The following is a 19,349-nucleotide window of genomic DNA, read 5'->3' as shown; positions in this document are numbered from 1 at the left end:
ACCATTATATTTTAAACTTGAAATTGGTAGATTCCTAATGCTTGACCACTAGCGGTCGGACAGAAATTTTAATAGTTGTTTGTAGACTCAAAAAAATTAAAATATATTTGAAAACACAAAATTGCTGGAAAGTAGCTGGCCTACTTGTCTATTACATTCAGCAGAATTTCTTCAGTTGAAACATAATTAAAAAATTTTAATGACAAAGTGCAAAGTTTTGGCTGAAATATTACGGAAGTTTATCACTTACTTTGAGGACAAATATTTCTCCTGTAGTACGATTAATGTCGAACTTGCTGTTTGCTGGATTATCGGGATCAATACCCTGACCGGTGAGGAAATATACGATGTTTTGTTGTCTATCTTTGTCACCATCTGTGGCCGTCACCTGTTTTAAGTACAACATTATTTTAATTTTGAATCAAGTCATCATATACACAGACACAGCGATGAAGTGGTAATTGTTTTCGCGAGACTTTGGCTTAGAACCTACGTAATGTTCCTTGAATTATAAAAACATATATTAGGGAAATAATCTGTATTGTTAGTGGACTACATTCCTCTCAAATATATGATCGAACTGCATTACTGCATTTTGAACAGGCCTTACCTTGCACCGATTTAACTTGCATAAAAAATAAAAAGTATTATTAAAACTTATATATATATCGCTGAAATGGTTAAGTTAATAAATATTCATTTGACAATTTTAGCTATTAAACTTGACCTAACTTAAACAAATAGTAAAGTAGCGACCACCAAACTGACTTAGATAAACAATCACTATTTTATAGTAGCTTAGGGTGCTGAAGTTTCCAGAAGTTATGAACCCAGCAACACCCCGGATTGTTTGCACCGACCGACGACGGGCTCGGCCGGAAACTCGAAACTTTCCTCTTTTTAGGGATTCCCACAAAGAAAGCTCCAAAAGTTTTCAAGACACTATTTGGCGAGTTAAGGATATAAAAAACGACCTAAAAAGGGATGGAGTGTTAATTTATTTCAGAAGTAAAAAGTTTTATGGGAGAGAGTTGTGAAGGCAAAAATTGTTGTTTAAATTATTTCTTTCCTCATACTGTAATTATTATTTTTAGACTTTGAATTTTCACATTTTTAAAGAAAAATATAGTCATTTTTATGCAAGTGTGGTGCACAATTTGATAACTTTATTTCCTATAAGAGAATATAAGTTTTATAATATTATAACAATAGGATACGAGGTCGGTAGGAGAAATGAAGAGGGTCGACGTTTGCGTAATTACTCGGATCATTTGCGAATCTCACTCCAATTATAAAAAGCTTGTCACTACAAGCGACTAGGGACAAGGGCTATTCTCTGAAGGTGAATAGACATTTTTCATCATCGAAAATAAGCCGAGTTACTTTAATTTTGAACGGCTTTTGTTTGAAATTGCTTGAGAGGGAATTTTAAAAAAGCAACCAGTTTGACTCGGCAAAACTGTGATGAGGTTCGCGAGAAAGCAGTCTTTTTTAACCAGGATCTAAATAATTTTACTTTTAACACACATTTTGAAATGAACGGAAGCCATAAAGTTAAATTAGAGCTTCAAAGTTGGCCAGAACACTTTTATCTTTTGAGTGAATTTATGTGTATAGATGAATATTTTTTGAGCTTATTTGAATATTGAATATTTTCAAAGGAATATTATAAAATAAGTAACTCAAAAGAACAACTCACCTCGGATAAGGACTAAGCCAAATTTCGCAAAACAGTATTAGTATATAAATATTTTGATTTCTTACATAATCATATATTATAATAACAGTGTGAAAGCATTAATATTTTCAAAGATTATAAAAAAAATTACATGGTAAAACATTAAAAAAATACATTCTAAATCACTGTCAATGAAGTACATACGGAACAAGGAGAAAGAGTTGAAAATTTGTTGAAATTCTACTCAAAGCTCACTGCAAAAACGCACACAACTACATACTTACCGTAAACTTGTTGAATTTAAGCATTCACTACTTCTATCAAGCAGAGATCAGTCGGATATAAAGTGATAAAGCATAAATACAACTAGAAGTATACACTGCACATCCAGTTTTAGTTCGCAGAGTTAGTGTACTCTGAGATTGGGCAGGCATTTTTATAATCATATTATTCGATTTTGAGGACGGTTTTAAATCAAAGTATACATAGAAAAAATAAAATAAGTTGGAAGATAACACAACAAAATTGGGTTTTAAGTTTTAAAAATCAATTCAAAAATTTAAAATATTCTGAATCGCGACTCGCATAATCTCATAAATCTTAATATTCAGAATTTAAAAATAAATCTAAATTAACTTAAATCAAAACAAAATTAAAAAAAATAAAAAAAAAACCTGTATAAGGGAATGGGGGTAGGGGCCAGTTTCTTCCAGGGCTTGCGTGACGTAAGCGCTGCGGGTGAAGCGTGGCGGCAGGTCGTTGACATCCAGCACCCGGATCACCACTCTGGTGGCGTTCTCGTTACGGCCATCGGATGCCACCAGCGTTAACTCGTACTGCGACATCCACACTTTAGCACACTACATGCTCATGCGAACACTCTACACTACTTACACATCAGCTGCCTGCCATTAGTCCCTGTTGCGTCTTCGAAAGAGGACCTTGGGTACGCCTGTGACCAAGATCCTGAATTGGGCAAGTTGGGTTTTTACACGAAGCGAATACTGTCTTATCTCCGCAATCTTTACAGGGAAACCTGACGTATATTGGACCATTGTCATTATTTACTATCTAGTGGCTACAACATTATTTTTATAAAGAAAAGAATATTAGTGACATTTTCATTTTTATATAGATAATTTGATTCGTCATTTCCGATATTAATGTAATAATAAAATGATTTGCCAGTTTGTTTACAGCCAGTTATGTTCAGGAAAGTAAACTTCGTATGGGATAAATAAAGCCTAACAAAATATCGGTAAAATTTAATTATTCAAGTTAATTAAATATGGAATATTTGAAAAAAAATTAATAAAACTGCCAACCGAAAGGCCCCTGAAGTGGTTTGAGTAGAACCGGCCGAAGTTCAGTGGGTCGCGTAATATCGCGCCCGCTATGATAATGCTCTTTAAACAACGTCCTGGTGATTTTAATATTTATTTACTCCCCACCATCTAGATCGAAGTGTTTTTTTAACACAGGCTAAAGCTCGACTGAATTGATTCGATTTTTACAGCGATAACGACGAGAACTTTGGCAGATGAGTCAGATTTGTACTTTTCAATTATCGCTTGAAACCCGAAAAGTTTTCGCTACAGGAATTAAGGTCTTTATTGCGATTAATTCCGCGATTTTCGGGACCGTGTTTGCTGACGATTTTATTAACGTAGCAGAGAATGGTGTTTTAACAAAATGTAATAAAAAGAGTTGCAACCAATAAAATATATCATTCCGTATCAAGTGATTTATACGGCGCACCAGTAACATCCGTTAAAACGCGTTGCTATGAAATCGGCGAAAATTATCTGAGTGGAATCACGCTTTTGGTTCAACGTAACAATGTCGGCATTCGGATGCTTCGTGTTCATACATTTAATATTAAACATTTAAATATATTTTGTGCGCTTAATAAGATATTGTGTCATCGTTGTAAAGATGTCGTGCTTTAAATTGTAAATTACTACTTATTGTATAATACATTTCTATGCTGACGTTGACATTCAAGCAAGTGTATATTCTTATTTAGTAACACTTATATAATTTCCAATCGAAAACATTAAGCTTAAATATTGGAGTTGTTTTTAATATTATTTCATTTCAAACGTATTAGCTTCACGACACCGTGACTGTAGTTAGCTTGACCTACAAAAAAGCAATAAATAAAAAAAAAAAATAACAAAGTATTGTCGCCGACCTCATTCTGGAACCGTAGGGCGCAATAAATAAGTTGAAAGCCAACGACACAACAAAACAACAAGACGAACACTAGCAACCAAACAATACTACAACGAAACAAAACTGTGTTACAAACGAATACTCATGCCATGCAAATGAGACGAGACCTAAAAGAAATATCGAAATCGAATCGTGACTGGGCGGAGTCGGACCTGTAAGACGCGTTTGGGCAGATTCCTGTCGTCTTCTTCTGTGATCTGCGTGCGGTACGTGGGTCTCTCGAACACTGGCGGGTTGTCGTTCACATCCTTCACGTGAATTACGACGGTGGTGTAGTTCTCCTTCAGGTTATCGGACGCGGCTAACTTCAACTCGTACTGTTCAACGTACAAAATTTTAAATTGTGAATTTTCTAACTTAGAAGAAAATAATTATATTTTGTCTTTCGGTAATTTAGTTTAATGAAATAACATCTTATTATTTTTCATATCATCAAAATGGCGTTAGTATGAAAAAATCAGTAATGAAAATTATATTCTTACAAGGTAAAAAAACTAATTTTACTTTCCTAACTATATCAGAGAGTAATTTAAAAGAAAAAGTTTAGTGAAAAGAGTCGGTCGTAATTAACTTTATATTAATATAAAGGATAACAGGACGAAATGAGTGCTTCGAAGTGTGGCAAATCTACGGTTTGTAGACCTAATGCTTGAAAGCAAAAATAACGGAGATTTTTTTCTTGATGGTTGAAATTGGACAACTAAAGTTACAAACAAAAACTTTACCAAAAGAGAAAGTATTCAAGAATTTGATTGGAGGTAGGAAAGTATAATTCTTTAATATTTCTTTTTGTTTTTAATTCCTTTTTTGGAAATCCAATTTACCTGTCGGAAAACTTTTTTATGGGTCTCAAGGTAGATACATATAAGTGTATAAATGATTGCTAACTTCCTGAGTTGCTTTACAAAATAGAGCCGGAGATGCGAGCGAGATATTGGCGTCATCTGTCAGTGTCGCTCAGTAATTTCCTCAGTGGGGCGAGAAATGTCAGTTTCAAAGTCGTCACACGCACATGTATGTAGCCACTTCTATAGTTAAGAAACTAATGTAGCTTAATTAATGATTTACGCGTCTTTGTTAATTCAGTAAATTGCGAACATTTCTAATTACAAAATGTTCTAAACGTTTTAAGTTTAGTTGGACAGCTATTATTAAAAAGGTTTTTTTGTTAATAAATAATTTGAGTGCTATTATTTAGGCCAGTAAGAAATTAGTAGCCTATTCAGATTGTGAAATCTGGCTTCTGGTAAAAGCTGCATTCATAAGCTTGGTATAATAGTTGCTGTATAAAATCCCCTCCTTTATGAACGCCAAAAAGTATCATGACAATACACAGCTTACGGCCGGTAGTGGCCAACTAGTGGATTTGCTTTTCCTATTCTAAAGGTACTCGTATTAGATTTTCAGTTTCGGAAATATGCGACAAGGAAAGTACAGTTTACAGTAGTGTAATATTTTTCTAACATGTGGCAAGATCTGTGTCTGTCTGCCCAGATACGGGGAGAGAAACAGTTATGTGGAACTCGAACCCATCAAAACCACACGGTGATAAGTTCAACCAATATAGAATATACAGCAGTATTATCTGTGATATCAGCCACGACTGTTCGCTTAAACGGGTATTAAAGATTAAATTATTTATCTCGCAGAAAGTTTGAAGTTTTCCAAGGCGGTAACAAAGAGCTATCGCCTGAACAGTGGCTCCGCACCGACACAATGTTTTTAATTGAAACTCGGAAAGAGGCGAAGAAATAATACTGTTTTAACGCCGTACATTTTAAAGGGAAATTATTTTGCAAAGGTGATTAATCCTCCTTTAACCCGGCTCACCCCTAATTAGCACAACTAACGTGCAGAGAATAGCTACATCGAGTTGTAATTTTATCGTCCTAAAACATTATTAGAAAAGACCTTATATAAAGTAAAGTGGGGTGGTCTATGTTTTGAAAACAAATACTGTCAATTCAATCAAATTTATAGTTACAGTTGCTGTTACGCAAGCGGTCTTTGAAAATGTTATATAAAATCGTAAATAAAGAATGTAAATAAACACTTAACACAAACGTGCGGAAAAATTAAATGTTAGTTTTTGTATTCCCTACAGGTTGTTGTGGTAAAATATAAACGTACAAATATGATGTAATAAAAAAGACAGGCTACTTATGTAATATATGCTAACTAGAATTAATATTTCTCGCTTTTTTCGCGACGTTTCAACCATACATATATAATCATGCAACGCGAAAGTTTCAAAGTACCTATTAGGACAGGTAATATTTATCTTTCTATGATTTTAATAGTTTATAGTAAGTAGACGTTAAATTGCGTTCATCGGGTCGTCAGGCTGTCGGGGCGAGTTGTTTAGTTTGAATTTAGCCGACGCGACGTAATTATCGATGACTGCCACTCACGCTCAAGTTGGCTTTTTGTTTCATAACTCACAGTCAGTGCTTGTTACCGCAGATAACGATGAAAACGGGAGCAATTTCTAGAGTGCCTGCTTAATATCGAAATTTCACAAAAAAAGGCTCAGTTTCATTTTGTTAAGTAAAAAATTTGCGAATATTTATTGCGCTTTTTAAAATATGGACCTGAAATAAGATTATTATAAAGGCACACAATTATTATTTTGTGAATATAAAAAAATATGGAAAAGTGAAAATTTTTGTTTCTTTACCGATTTGTTCTGAATACTATTCTGGTGGTATTCTTAAATACATTGCAATTCGATCGATCAGAAAACGTTTGTATTTTTCTCATCAATATATTTAAAAATAAAAATTACAAAGAATATAATGCTAGGTAGTCAAATAAAACCTTAATTGTAATAAAATATTATTACTAGGTGAGTTTGTGCATGATGTTAATTGGCATGTATAACAAGCTCGCTCGCTTTGTTTAACAAAATGTTTTATTGGATTGGATTTAAATGTTGTTGGTGACATTTAAATATACAAATTATTATTTCTATCCTTGAACATATTTCCAAAAAAAATACATCAATCTTCGAAATGAGTGTTAGTAGCACAGGTTCGCACTATAATGTAGTAAATATCAGAAACTTATCCCTTCCAAGTTCCATTAGCGCTTTCAAACTCACATTACAGTAATGCCATATGAAAAAATACAACAAAACTTCGCTACCTACTTCAGATTTCAGTCGAATACTCTCGGATTTCGATTTATTTTACATCCATTCCAATCCGTCCAACTTGGATTGCTCTTATTTATATTATTGAATGTCATTTAATACATTTATAAATTAAGTAATCTCCACTAAAGACACGATGTTTATGAAAAGTCAGAGGTTAGTAAAAAGGTAAAAAAAACCCTGACCTTATTGGTTTTTTACCCACTATTTCTGTGCAAAATTACGAATATTTCACAATTCAAATAAATAATGAATATCTGAAATATTCAAATTTCATAAGTAACTAAAAGTCAACTTTTGTTTATAGAAAGTTACATAACAGAATGTAAAGATAATATTAGTCAGCAAATAGAGAAGAAAACATACCCGTTTCCTAGTTTCGTAGTCGAGTGCACCCGCCACGTAGATCGCGCCCGTCATGTTCTTGACGGCGAAGGCGCCACCTATGTTCCCGCTCGTGATCTCGTATCGAATACGCGATGCTGTGAACAAAATAGTATGATTATATTTGATTATTATCGTAACGCATTTGAAAATAGAATGAAATTTGCACACTCCCTGAAAATTACTCGTATCTCTAATTACCTATATTCGATCTCGGTTTTGGTCGTTTTATGCATGTTCTATTTCCAATAAATTATCGTTTATATTTTATTATAATAATGCAGGTTTTTCGCCAATCCCACGGATACTATAGTTTCCATCTGGAGATGGACATAGGGTACCCCCTATGTCCATTTCCAGACTCTTAATTATATTAAGTTACAAGAAAATTTAAGATTGGTTCGGTATAGGTATAACGTTTGAAGAGGTAAAAAATTAACAAACAAACTTATTTTCGCATTTTTTTATATTTGTCGGGATTTGTGGTTTCAGTGTAGTTGGGAATATGTTGGTAAAGAATAACAAACTGATACAAAAAAGCGAAAAAAAATTCAATCTCAGTTTTACTATTTGCCTTATTTTTAAAATACATATATAAAGGTGGTTATATTTATAGCAACCGTCGAATAGCCAGTAAAAAAGACATGTGTGACGTTGCGTGAACAACTCAATAAAAGAGAATATAGGTGCGTAAAAGTTTTCAATAAAGTGAAAAACTTCGCGCCTCGTTTCACAGCGACAGCATGAAATATCACACCCTCACTTTTCAGCCACAACCGCTTTGGTAAAGTACGTGGGTGTCACAGTGATATAATATTTCTGCGGTTTTACGGAAACTAAAAGATAAGTACATTAGTGCGGCTTTTGTAAAAAAAAATGGGTCACACTTCTCAACACTGTTGTTGTACTTGTGCGAGTTGCATGTATCCTGAAACCTCCTTTGATTTCCATAAGGCCGAAAAGATGCCAAACATACTCTCTATTCAAAAGTAATAAAAGAAAAGTGTATTATAAATTTAAACAGCTTTAAACATGGCTTCATTATAATTTACATTTATATTATTTTATGGAAAATTATATATATATAATTCTAATTAAAGTAATCGGCGTGCGCCAGAACGGAAACTTTTGCATTTACTTCACATCTTTTATAAAATAATAATTAAATAATTATATGGTTTCCGGGTACAAGTATATTCTTAGTTTATGTCCCTTAAATAGTAATTGGATTTCTATTAGTAATAGCGGGCGGGGTTTGTAGATAAGAGCCGCAAGTTACGGACCGGCCGGCGATGATTGTCAGAAGATTGCTTTCATTTTGAGCCTGAGCCGAGCATGGGAGCGTGTTTTTGTACTTAAGTTTGTTCGGGGACCCATGCGTATTACGTCATTACTAAGTAAAGGCAACGTTTTATATAGAAGTAATGTCAGTCATTGGGCGGACCTCTGCGGTTATATGGGTTGCTCCTGGGAGTAATCCTTCACGGAAAATTACTTTTTTTCCTGGATCTGTGTCACAGCTAGTCACTGTTTATTTCTAAGGTTACAAATTACAGAAAGATTCATTTGGGATGCGATTTAGGTTAAATACATGTAGTTGAACACAGTCATGTTGTCAATTTATGAAATGAATCTTCCACTTATTGATTCTGGATGCGAAGATGAATTAAATTATGAAAAATACGTCACAACGTTACGAAATAAAGTGAAAATAAATGTTTTGTTGACTTAAGTTAATTTGATTATAAAGAGTTTGTTTGTAAAGAAGGAATACATACAAATACCAACAAAATTAAACAGCGGCGTGATGATAATGTATCGCTTTGGGTAAATTAACAATATTCGAAGTTGTGTAAATACATTGTTTTACTTAAATAAATTTACGTGAGTTATATTTGGGTCAGGCCGCGAAAATTGTCAATTGTATCACAAAAGTAACACAAGACATTTTGAGTTACCATAACACAAATGTAACCCAAAAGCAACGAACATTTTGGGTAAAGTTCGTTTCAGATTGGTGACTAAAATAACCTTAACGATTATAAGTAAGTAACTGTAGTAAAAATGAAGTAGGTAATGAAAAAGTAAATAAATAAATATATACGCGACAAATTACACAGATTGAGTTAGCCTCGAAGTAAGTTCGAGACTTTTGTTACGAGATACTAACTCTCTCAATGATAGTAAGGCTCTCAAATAACGCAATACCTACAACCAAAACAATGACTTATATTTTTTCTGTTTGCCTATTTATCTGGCTGGAAGAAGCACGACGAAGAGGAATCAAACATCAATAATTATTATTTCGACGGGAGATGGTAGGTAGCACCATTTAAACTAAACGACTTTCAATTCACAGAATGTGAATGCGGCTTTACAAATCTATTGTGTTACGCAACACGTAAATTTGTGTTACAATAACACAGAAGTAATACAAGCGTAACACATATGTCATACAAAAGCAACACAAAAGTAAAATATTTAAAATATTTTTTGGTTATAACTTGGTTATTTATTACAATTAGACGCTTATGAGCGATTCCACGCACACTTTAAAACACTTTGCATAGAAATTCGGTACAAAAATAAACAAATCTCTGTTACTTACCTTCAAAATCACAATTTTAAATTTTTTATTCAATCAGAGCAAATTATGTAACGGACTTTCAAAATGCCTCCTGTGACAAAACAACATTGTCTGCCTTTTTTACATTTATATGTCGGTAACAGTGATGCCATATTAATACTTTGTTTTGCTATTTGGTAGTTTTAATCAAAACAATGGGTATAAATTCGACACACAAAAAAAAATGTAACACAAAAGTAAAACGCTTTTTTAATTTTAAACTGTCGTCAAACAAGTTATATCTGGAATTTTTGCACCGGTATTACAGTAACAGTAGGGGCTATCATATTATTCTTCGATGGTAAACATATATTTAAGGTATACTTTACAATTTATGGAGTATATCTTCATAATGGTAGTTCGACAAAAAGCGACCAAAAGTCACACAAAAAAATTGACAATTTCGGCGGCCTTACCCATTTACAATAGCATTAACCGATTGCATACCAACAAAATAAATAATAAATAAATAAATAAATATATACGGGACAAATTACACTGATTGAGTTAGCCTCGAAGTAAGTTCGAGACTTGTGTTACGAGATACTAACTCAACGATACTATATTTTATAATAAATACTTATATAGATAAACATCCAAGACCCAGGCCAATCGGAGAAAGTTCGTTTCTCATCATGCCCTGGCCGGGATTCGAACCCGGGACCCCTGGTGCACTACCGCTGCGCCACAGAGGCCGTCAATTAAAACTTTTCACCCTGTTCATACATACATACCCTGCTCAAGCGCATTATAATCCCTTCCCTACTATTATTGGGAAAGTGAGTTTGTATGTTCGTTGTTTTTTTACCGCTTCACGTCGTTAATCTGTACTGAGAAGGATAAAAAGTGTCTTTGAGCATGGAAAAAGGATTGTTTTCGTGGAATTTCCTATAAAAGTTTAAAAGTTTCTTCTTAATAAAACTCATGAGCCTACGTATTGGTCACCTAACGGACCCTCATGTGCACAGACGATATTTTGGCAACCGCACAATAAAAGAGAAATTTATTTAATATCAACTAACCAAAGCAAACAGCGTGAAATAGAGTGTAGAGATAAAACAGCGTAGGGTTGCTACTAATCCCGTCTTTCTTACGCTTAATTCGTACCAACATAATGAGAAAGTCATATCAGAACGCAACACAAGCCATAATGAGCGAAATAATGTTAATATAAATAAGTGTGTGTACGTTTCTTTGTGCTTTATGAGTGTGCGATGAATGCGCGCCGCGATTTCTACCATTCTGTTTATTCTGTTACTTAGTACAGTATGTGCCGTTAAAAATAATTAAATTTAATTTAAGGCACCGAAAAAACCATGAATAAATTATTAAAATTAATATAATATAAACTTTTTATTTTTTATTTACCAATTCATATTCAGATAAACAGATAGTTATTTTTGTTTAATTTTATAAAAAAATATAATATTAAATCAAAAGATCATGTAAATAGTTCACCCAATGACTCTATTGTTGGTTAAAACCAATAACTAAATAAGAAATTCTCGTGGCTACTGCACACTTAACTATGCAAAACCATTATGAAATCAACGGTTTGGTACGGCATATTGTATTTGAGTTGTCGAAATCAAACAGTTTGCGTAGGGATCAATCCTCCCCTAAGGCTTTATCATAGCGGTATATAGAACATTTTATGATCAATTACAATGACTTACCTTATTGGTTTGAAATTAAAAATTTACAAATATTGTTTCACAGTATATAGTACATTATATTACTCGTAGCAACATTCATTATTAAATATTGACGGTGACTATTTCTATTTCTAAAATTGTATTCAATACGTAGGTGCAAAACAAGATTTCTCGTTACCATGGAAATTTCTATAAATTATATATTCAGCGGTTTTGGCTCTGCGTAAACATCTGATTAATCATTCAATAAGTCAGTATTAAATAATTTTCTATCTCGTCCCACATTTAAAATGACCGCACTATCAGAGTTTGAAATAAAGATAATAATTTTATCACATTACGTTTATTATAATATTAGCTTGGGATCAACTACATGAATTTCCTACCATAGAAACTTGAGTAATACGATAACACTATCCCGTCTACATGGTCGATACATAATAAATACAATGGTAAAATAAAATAAAACAAAAACGGTAATTTAAGTACATAAGTACAGTATTTTTAAATGACCTTATTTTTCCGAACTAGAAACAAATAATACACATTACCCACACCGAGCGCAGCATCGGAACAAATGAGCGTTGTTTGTCTTTACCGTGAAAAATGTCTTCCGTAAATATTCAATTGTCGATGTCTGGTTATGAGAAGTGGCGAAAAGGCAAATAAAAATTATCTAAATAAAAGTTGTTACAATTTTCAAAACTGATGAATTCTCAAACGTTATCGTAAAGTTCTTTGGACTTTTTTTGTAATATTATTCGAAAATGAAAACATAATTTGTGTATAACTGATGGAAGTTCTGCCCTTATTATCTTGCTCATTGGAATGTTTAAACCACTTGATTACGTCCTAATTTTGATTGCGATAAAAATAAACTTCTGTTCATTTTTAAATTCACAACTTTCAAGAATTATATCTCGATAAAATTATTATAAACGAAGTTTTGAGAAGCTTGCTGCGTTCGCCCTTAGACAAAATGTGGGCGGCCATTCCCTAGCCCAATGAATTGAAAACAGTAATTTGTGCAATACATAGGTAATCCCTCTATAATCCTTTTTGAGAAGATAATCATGGGTTTAACTGTACGTTTTATGGTGTAGGTACCTAATCGACGTTACACGCCGGTAATGAACGCGTACCGTATTCTCAGATTAATTGGCCTATAAAGAAGAGCATCCCTTTTGTTAGCGACACATTAAATTTAACATAGCGCACACTCAATAAACATTGTCATATTGTAGCACACTCATTAAGTATTGTATTGTATAGAACAAAAGAAGCGAGATCAAACAATACCCCCACCACGACGGTCAATTGCATTAGATAGTACACTAGAAAGCGAATGAGCACTTTAGAGGCATATTTTAGATATTGTTATTATTATTTATGAAACCTTATTGATAAACGATAACGCAGACCGTCATAGATAAGTGATAACGCTATTTTTATAAAAGTCAAGGCCACAAGGTCAATAATTGGATTATGTTTTTTGATGTCAACAAATGTAAGTAAATTTCTCGAAAAGTATATTGTTTATAGAAACGAGAGTATTGTAATAAGAAAGTATGATATGTGTATTTTTGTATAACTTAGAATTTATTAGAATCTTATATTGTATATTCGAGAAATATTTAAAAGTTGACAAGAAATTTTGATGAAAGCATAGGTTGAAGACAAACCTTTGTTAAAATCTCTTTGGAAAAGAAATTGTCATATTTGTAAATTATTTTATATGATGAGAATTTTTGTTACTTTATTTGGAAAATGGAAATTGTTATGTTTTTATCATGTGAAATTGAGAAAAGTAAATAAATATCACCTAAGCGAAGCTATGCACAACACCAGAAATCGTCACGAAATTTGAGGTTCGCGTTAAGGTATTACTCCGACTTACAATAGTAAAATCGGCGGCAGAGGGCATCGTAGTGCAATTGTTCCAGTTTAAAGTGAAAAATCAAGAAAAAGAAGACCTCAAGAAAGAAAAAGTCCTCAAGGAAGAAAAAGTCTTCAAGAAAGAAAAAGTCTTCAAGAAATTAAGTCGGAATAATACCTCTTAGTGTAATAGTTTAATAGTGTTAGGAAATTAGTATAAGGTGTTGTGCGTGGTTAGTGGACGGACAAATTGTGTGTATTGTTTTCGTTTTTTAATTCTTCAATTAGTTTAGTGGTTTCCAATAAGACTTGAACATAGTGAGTAGGTATTCCAATTAGTGATAGTGCTATTGGATTTCAGTGACTGAACCCTTAAACCGTGAGTAATTCAGACTTTATTAAGTGACATAGACTTTGGTTAGAGAGAGAGACTCAATATTTAGTGATCATATAGTGAATAGACACTCAGTGAGTAAGGTCAATGACCCCACGTATAGTAGTTTTATTAACAATCAAGTGAAATCAGACATAGGCTTTTGGAAGAGGTTGATGACCCCATTTCTACACAACCTACCATCCGAGGATTCTTTGTTGGCCTCACTGCCGCGTCCGCAGCCGTTGACGTCATATACCAGCGGGGGGGGGCGGACTTCTACTGGAGCGGAATTCGGGACTCCCTATAAGTGAAGGGGAGGCTAGGGGAGGCAGGTACCTAGTCAAGGTTATACTGTCACCTCGACCCGCAACAAAGGCGTGGTCCTTCGAGCCGGATCTTCAATATCTTTCAAAATGCCAGTAACGAGAAGCCAGAAAGGCAAAATGGAACCATTACGTCCACCTACTACAACAAGTGAGGAAACAGGCACAACACATAGAACTCCTACAAGTCGAGGTACTACAAGTGGAACTGAGGACTCCACAAACACAAGCATGCAAACTGGAACGCGAGAACAAGCACTACCGGGAAGCACGATGACATTAGTTCCAATGGAACCGAGAGATAGCGAGCCTACGCAGACAACGCGCTCCCCATCTAGGAGCAAGAGAGCAGGAACAAGCAAGTCAGTGAAAACAAGAAGGAAACTTCAATTGGAAAAAGAAATTGCGGAACTCAAATTGGAACAAATAAAAGCAGAAACCGCGAAAAGGGAAGCAGAGGCGAAACTTCTTGAGGAAGAATCTGATTCCGACCTAGAGGAACCAGAGGACAGGGCGGATCGTGTACGAAGTTGGATGGCTGGCACACAAGACAACGCGTCATGTATGGAAGTTCCATTCAACAGAAATGAGGATCTACCAATGAACAACCTCGCTTCAGCTATAGCAGCGGCATTCGAAAAAGCTACTTCGAAACACAAACCGTTGCCACCGAAGTACATGTTTGAGTTACCAACATTTAATGGAGATAGTGCAGAATGGCTAGCTTTCCTAACAGTATACACCGAAACATCTACCATGTTTTCGGCAGTTCAGAATATGGCTCGACTAAGAAAAAGCATCGTGGGACAAGCAAGAGAAGCAGTGAAAAATATATTATATTCGGATTCTCAACCCAATGACGTCATGGAAGCATTAAGGAGAAGATTCGGTAGAGCGGACTTATTAGTCACAGCCGAATTAGACAAATTAAGGGCGCTTCCTCGTGTTAGTGAAAATGTACAAGAACTTAGTGCATTCTCATGTAAAGTCAACAACAGTGTGACAAGTATCAAAGGGTTAAAGAAAAGCAAGTACCTACACTCACCGGAAATAGTGAAACAAATCACGGAAAAATTACCAGCGTTTATTCAATTTAGATGGTGTGATTATATCGCACAATACGACGAAGATGAACCTGATCTCGAAATATTAGCCAACTTCCTGAACAAAGAAGCCGATAGAAGTGTTGTGCTGCTATCAAACGAAAAGAAGAAAGTGATACAACTAAAGAGGCAGTCAGCACACGTAGCAGTTGAACAACCCATGAGAAGGGGAATTCAATGTATTCAATGTAAAGGAGATCACTATTTTTCGGAATGCAAAGAATTGAAAAACGCAAGTATCGACGAAAGGTGGGAAATGGTAAAAAAGTTAAAAGTTTGCTTCAATTGCCTAAGAGGACGACATCGAAAAGATGATTGCAGGTCTAGACCCTGCCGACAATGTAAGAGATTACACCATGCGCTTCTTCATAAGGAATATAAGAAAGAAAACAGTACATATGAAAAGAAGAAAGAAGAAGCTGGTGTTACTGGAACTGTCAACACTTTGAAAACACCACAAGCGCTATTGAAAATAATGCCCGTACTGCTATACGGGCCAACGAAATCTGTGAAAGTATTAGCACTTCTGGATGAAGGTTCGACAGTCACATTGCTGGACGAAGCTACAGCAAAAGAAATAGGAGCAACAGGACCGAAAGAAATCCTTGCTCTAGAAACAGTTGGTGGAAATACGATAAGAAACACGGATTCTGAAAGAATCAATTTGAAGATTAAAGGCGTCCACCAACGGAAGAAAATGAACATAAATAACGTGAGAACAATTAAAGAAATCCAGTTGTCACCGCAAACAGTGGATAGGGCGAGATTGGAAGCCTGTCCACACCTGAAGCCTCTTATCGACAAAATATGTTACGAAGACATGCCTCCGAAAATGTTAATAGGTCAGGACAATTGGGAACTGATCGTATCGAGACACACTAGGAAACGCAAGAAGGACGAACCCGTTGCTTCATTCACGAAGCTGGGATGGGTATTACATGGTTGCGATGGTGGGATAGCGAAACAAGTACAGTTTATGAGATGTGCGCATCTGAAAAGTCAAGACGACAATTTGGATGCCATAATTAAAGAACACTTCGCAATAGAAGCACTAGGTGTCACTGAAAGGAAGCCATCGTCTGACATTGAAGAGAGAGCAACAAAGAAATTGGAAGAAGTCGTGCGAAAAGTTGCTGTCGATAAATACGAAGCGGGATTAATCTGGGAAGCGGAAGACGAAACTCTTCCAGACAATCGATCAACTGCGGAAAGCAGAATGAGAAACTTGGAGAAAAAGTTGGATAAAGATCCTGAACTGAAAGCCGACTATGAGAAACAGATGCAACATTTGTTGGATTCAGACTACGCAGAAGAAGCTCCGAAACATAGTACATCCACGAGATTGTGGTACTTACCGCACTTCGCCGTCACTCACCCAACGAAAAAGAAAAGAAGAATAGTGTTCGATGCAGCAGCAAGATCCAATGGGAAGTGTCTGAACGACGCGCTCTTATCTGGACCGGATCTGCTACAATCGTTATGGGGTGTGTTAATACGCTTTCGTCAAGGTCCTATAGCAGTCGTAGCTGACATTAAAGAGATGTTCCTGCAAATCCTCATGAGAGAAGACGACAGAGATAGTTTGCGATTCTTATGGAGAGGAGGCGACAGGACAGGACCAATGAAGGAGTATCGTCTTAAAACTGTGATATTCGGAGCGGCCTCATCACCCAGTACAGCAATATTTGTGAAAAACAAAAACGCGAAAGACAACGGACAAGGGCACCAGGAGGCCATCAAAGCGATAGAAAAGAATCATTACATGGACGATTATCTACAAAGTTTTTGGGAAGAAGAACATGCGGTAGAAGTCGCCACGACAGTCGACGAAATACATAAGAAAGCAAGTTTCCATTTAAGAGGATGGGCATCCAACCGTCCTAATGTATTGAAAAGGATCAACGGAGACAATAGCTTGGAAAAGGAATTAGAACTTGGTCAGCAAGAAGAGAAAACGCTCGGAATGAAATGGAAAGTGCAAGAAGACTGCTTTTCATTTCGAGTAGCAATGAGAGACGTACCAAGGGAAATTTTACGAGGAGAAAAGACCCCTACGAAAAGACAAGTGGTCAGCGCAATCATGTCAACATTTGATCCCTTGGGATTAATAGCTCCAGTTCTTATTCAAGGTAAGAAACTAATGCAGAATATCTGGAGAAGCGGAGTTGGATGGGACACCGAAATTTTGGCATCAGAGGAAGACGAATGGCGTAAATACTTACAACATATGAAGACAATAGAAGAGCTCACAATACCACGATGCATCTCTCCTCACCACACCGAGGGAGAGCTACACGTCTTCACGGATGCAAGCGAAACGTCCTATGCAGCCTCAGCATATTGGAAAACGATAGAAGAAGATGCGAAAACCTCGTTGATCGCAGCAAAGAACAGGGTAACTCCTCTAAAACCAATGTCCGTTCCAAGACTGGAACTTCAAGCAGCATTGTTAGGTTGCAGACTAGCGCGCGCAATAGAAAAAGAAATGGATCTGACAGTAGTAAAAAAGACTTTTTGGACAGACTCAACGACGGTTCTTTCATGGATCAAATCAGACCCGAGGACATTTAAGACGTTCGTGGCACATCGCTTGGCCGAAATCGAAGAACTTTCAAAACCACAAGATTGGAGATGGGTACCGACAAACCAAAACCCGGCTGACGATGCAACCAGGGATGTGCCCGAAAACTTCAACGAAAGACACAGATGGTTTGAAGGGCCTGAATTCTTAAAACAATCTGAGGAACATTGGCCGAAGCCGAAAGAAATCAAGAGAGAACCGCACGAAGAGGACAAGAAGATTGAAAAAGTAGCAACAACGAGACAGAAAGAGTTTTCTACGCCAGATCCGAAAAGATTTTCAAGTTGGAATAGACTCCTAAGGTCCACGGCAAGAGTGGTTCAATTCGTCGAAATATTAAGAAATAATAAGCAAGAAAAAGAGAAAGTCAATGCGACTAAGAAAGATGAACCATGGAGGAAGAACAGGAAAAGGAAGAAGACTCCAATTGTTCTAAAAAAGATTTCAAAAGAGCAACAAAAACTCTTTATTCCGTTGGAAACGCATCAATTAGCGAAAGCAGAGGAACTATTGATGCGACGAAGTCAAGAAGAAAGTTTCAAAGCCGAAATAGCTACGTTGAGAAAAGGTCAACATTTAACGAAAAGTCAAAAGCTGCATAATTTAGATATAGTCGAAATCGACGGAATACTTCGATTGAAAGGAAGAATTAACGCCGTCGAAGGAACACAACAAGAGAAGAACCCGATAGTATTAGACAAACGTGATTGGATAACACGACTGCTTATCCAACATTACCACAATGTGTTCCATCACGGAAACCACGCTACTGTCATCAACGAACTGAGACAAAGATACTGGATCGTGGGAATAAGAGCAGCAGTACGATCAATCGCGCACCTCTGTCAATGGTGCAAAGTAAGAAAGTCCATGCCGACGACGATACCGATGGGAGATCTGCCTCCAGAAAGACTGTCTCACAACAGTCACCCGTTCACTTGCACAGCTGTAGATTACTTCGGACCGATGACCATTACCATTGGGAGAAGACATGAAAAACGATGGGGCGCACTGTTCACCTGTCTCACAACCAGAGCAGTGCACGTAGAGTTGGCTACATCGCTGTCAACCGACTCCATGATCATGGCCCTGAGAAGATTCGCCGCGAGAAGAGGTATGCCAAAAGTAATCTATAGTGACAATGGTACTAATTTTGTGGGTGCCAACAGAGAGCTGAAGGAAGCTGTAGAAGCATTGAAGAAAGAAGAGGTGGAGGCAGCCGCGGACAACATTGGCGTCAGGTGGAAATTCATACCGCCTGGTGCTCCGAACATGGGAGGAGCGTGGGAGAGACTGGTACGGTCCGTTAAGACTTCACTGACGGCCGTGCTCAAAGAGAAAAATCCTTCAGAAGAGACGCTA

The 19,349-nt window shown here is 36.0% G+C and overlaps 1 protein-coding gene across 1 annotated transcript in view; it reads right to left on the bottom strand.

Moving 5' to 3' along the window:
• Positions 1-19,349, bottom strand: part of LOC106133556 (neural-cadherin) — a 311,092-nt gene that overhangs the window by 12,972 nt on the left and 278,771 nt on the right. The window contains exons 14-17 of the mRNA XM_060944308.1: positions 7,431-7,546; positions 4,066-4,230; positions 2,353-2,514; positions 251-388 (exon numbers count right to left, since the gene is read on the bottom strand). Coding sequence (XP_060800291.1) covers positions 251-388; positions 2,353-2,514; positions 4,066-4,230; positions 7,431-7,546 — 581 coding nt within the window. The remainder of the gene's footprint in view (positions 1-250; positions 389-2,352; positions 2,515-4,065; positions 4,231-7,430; positions 7,547-19,349) is intronic.

This window comes from Amyelois transitella, chromosome 2 (assembly GCF_032362555.1).
Source record: "Amyelois transitella isolate CPQ chromosome 2, ilAmyTran1.1, whole genome shotgun sequence".
Taxonomy (NCBI): domain Eukaryota; kingdom Metazoa; phylum Arthropoda; class Insecta; order Lepidoptera; family Pyralidae; genus Amyelois; species Amyelois transitella.
This window is presented reverse-complemented; position numbering and strand designations above follow the sequence as displayed.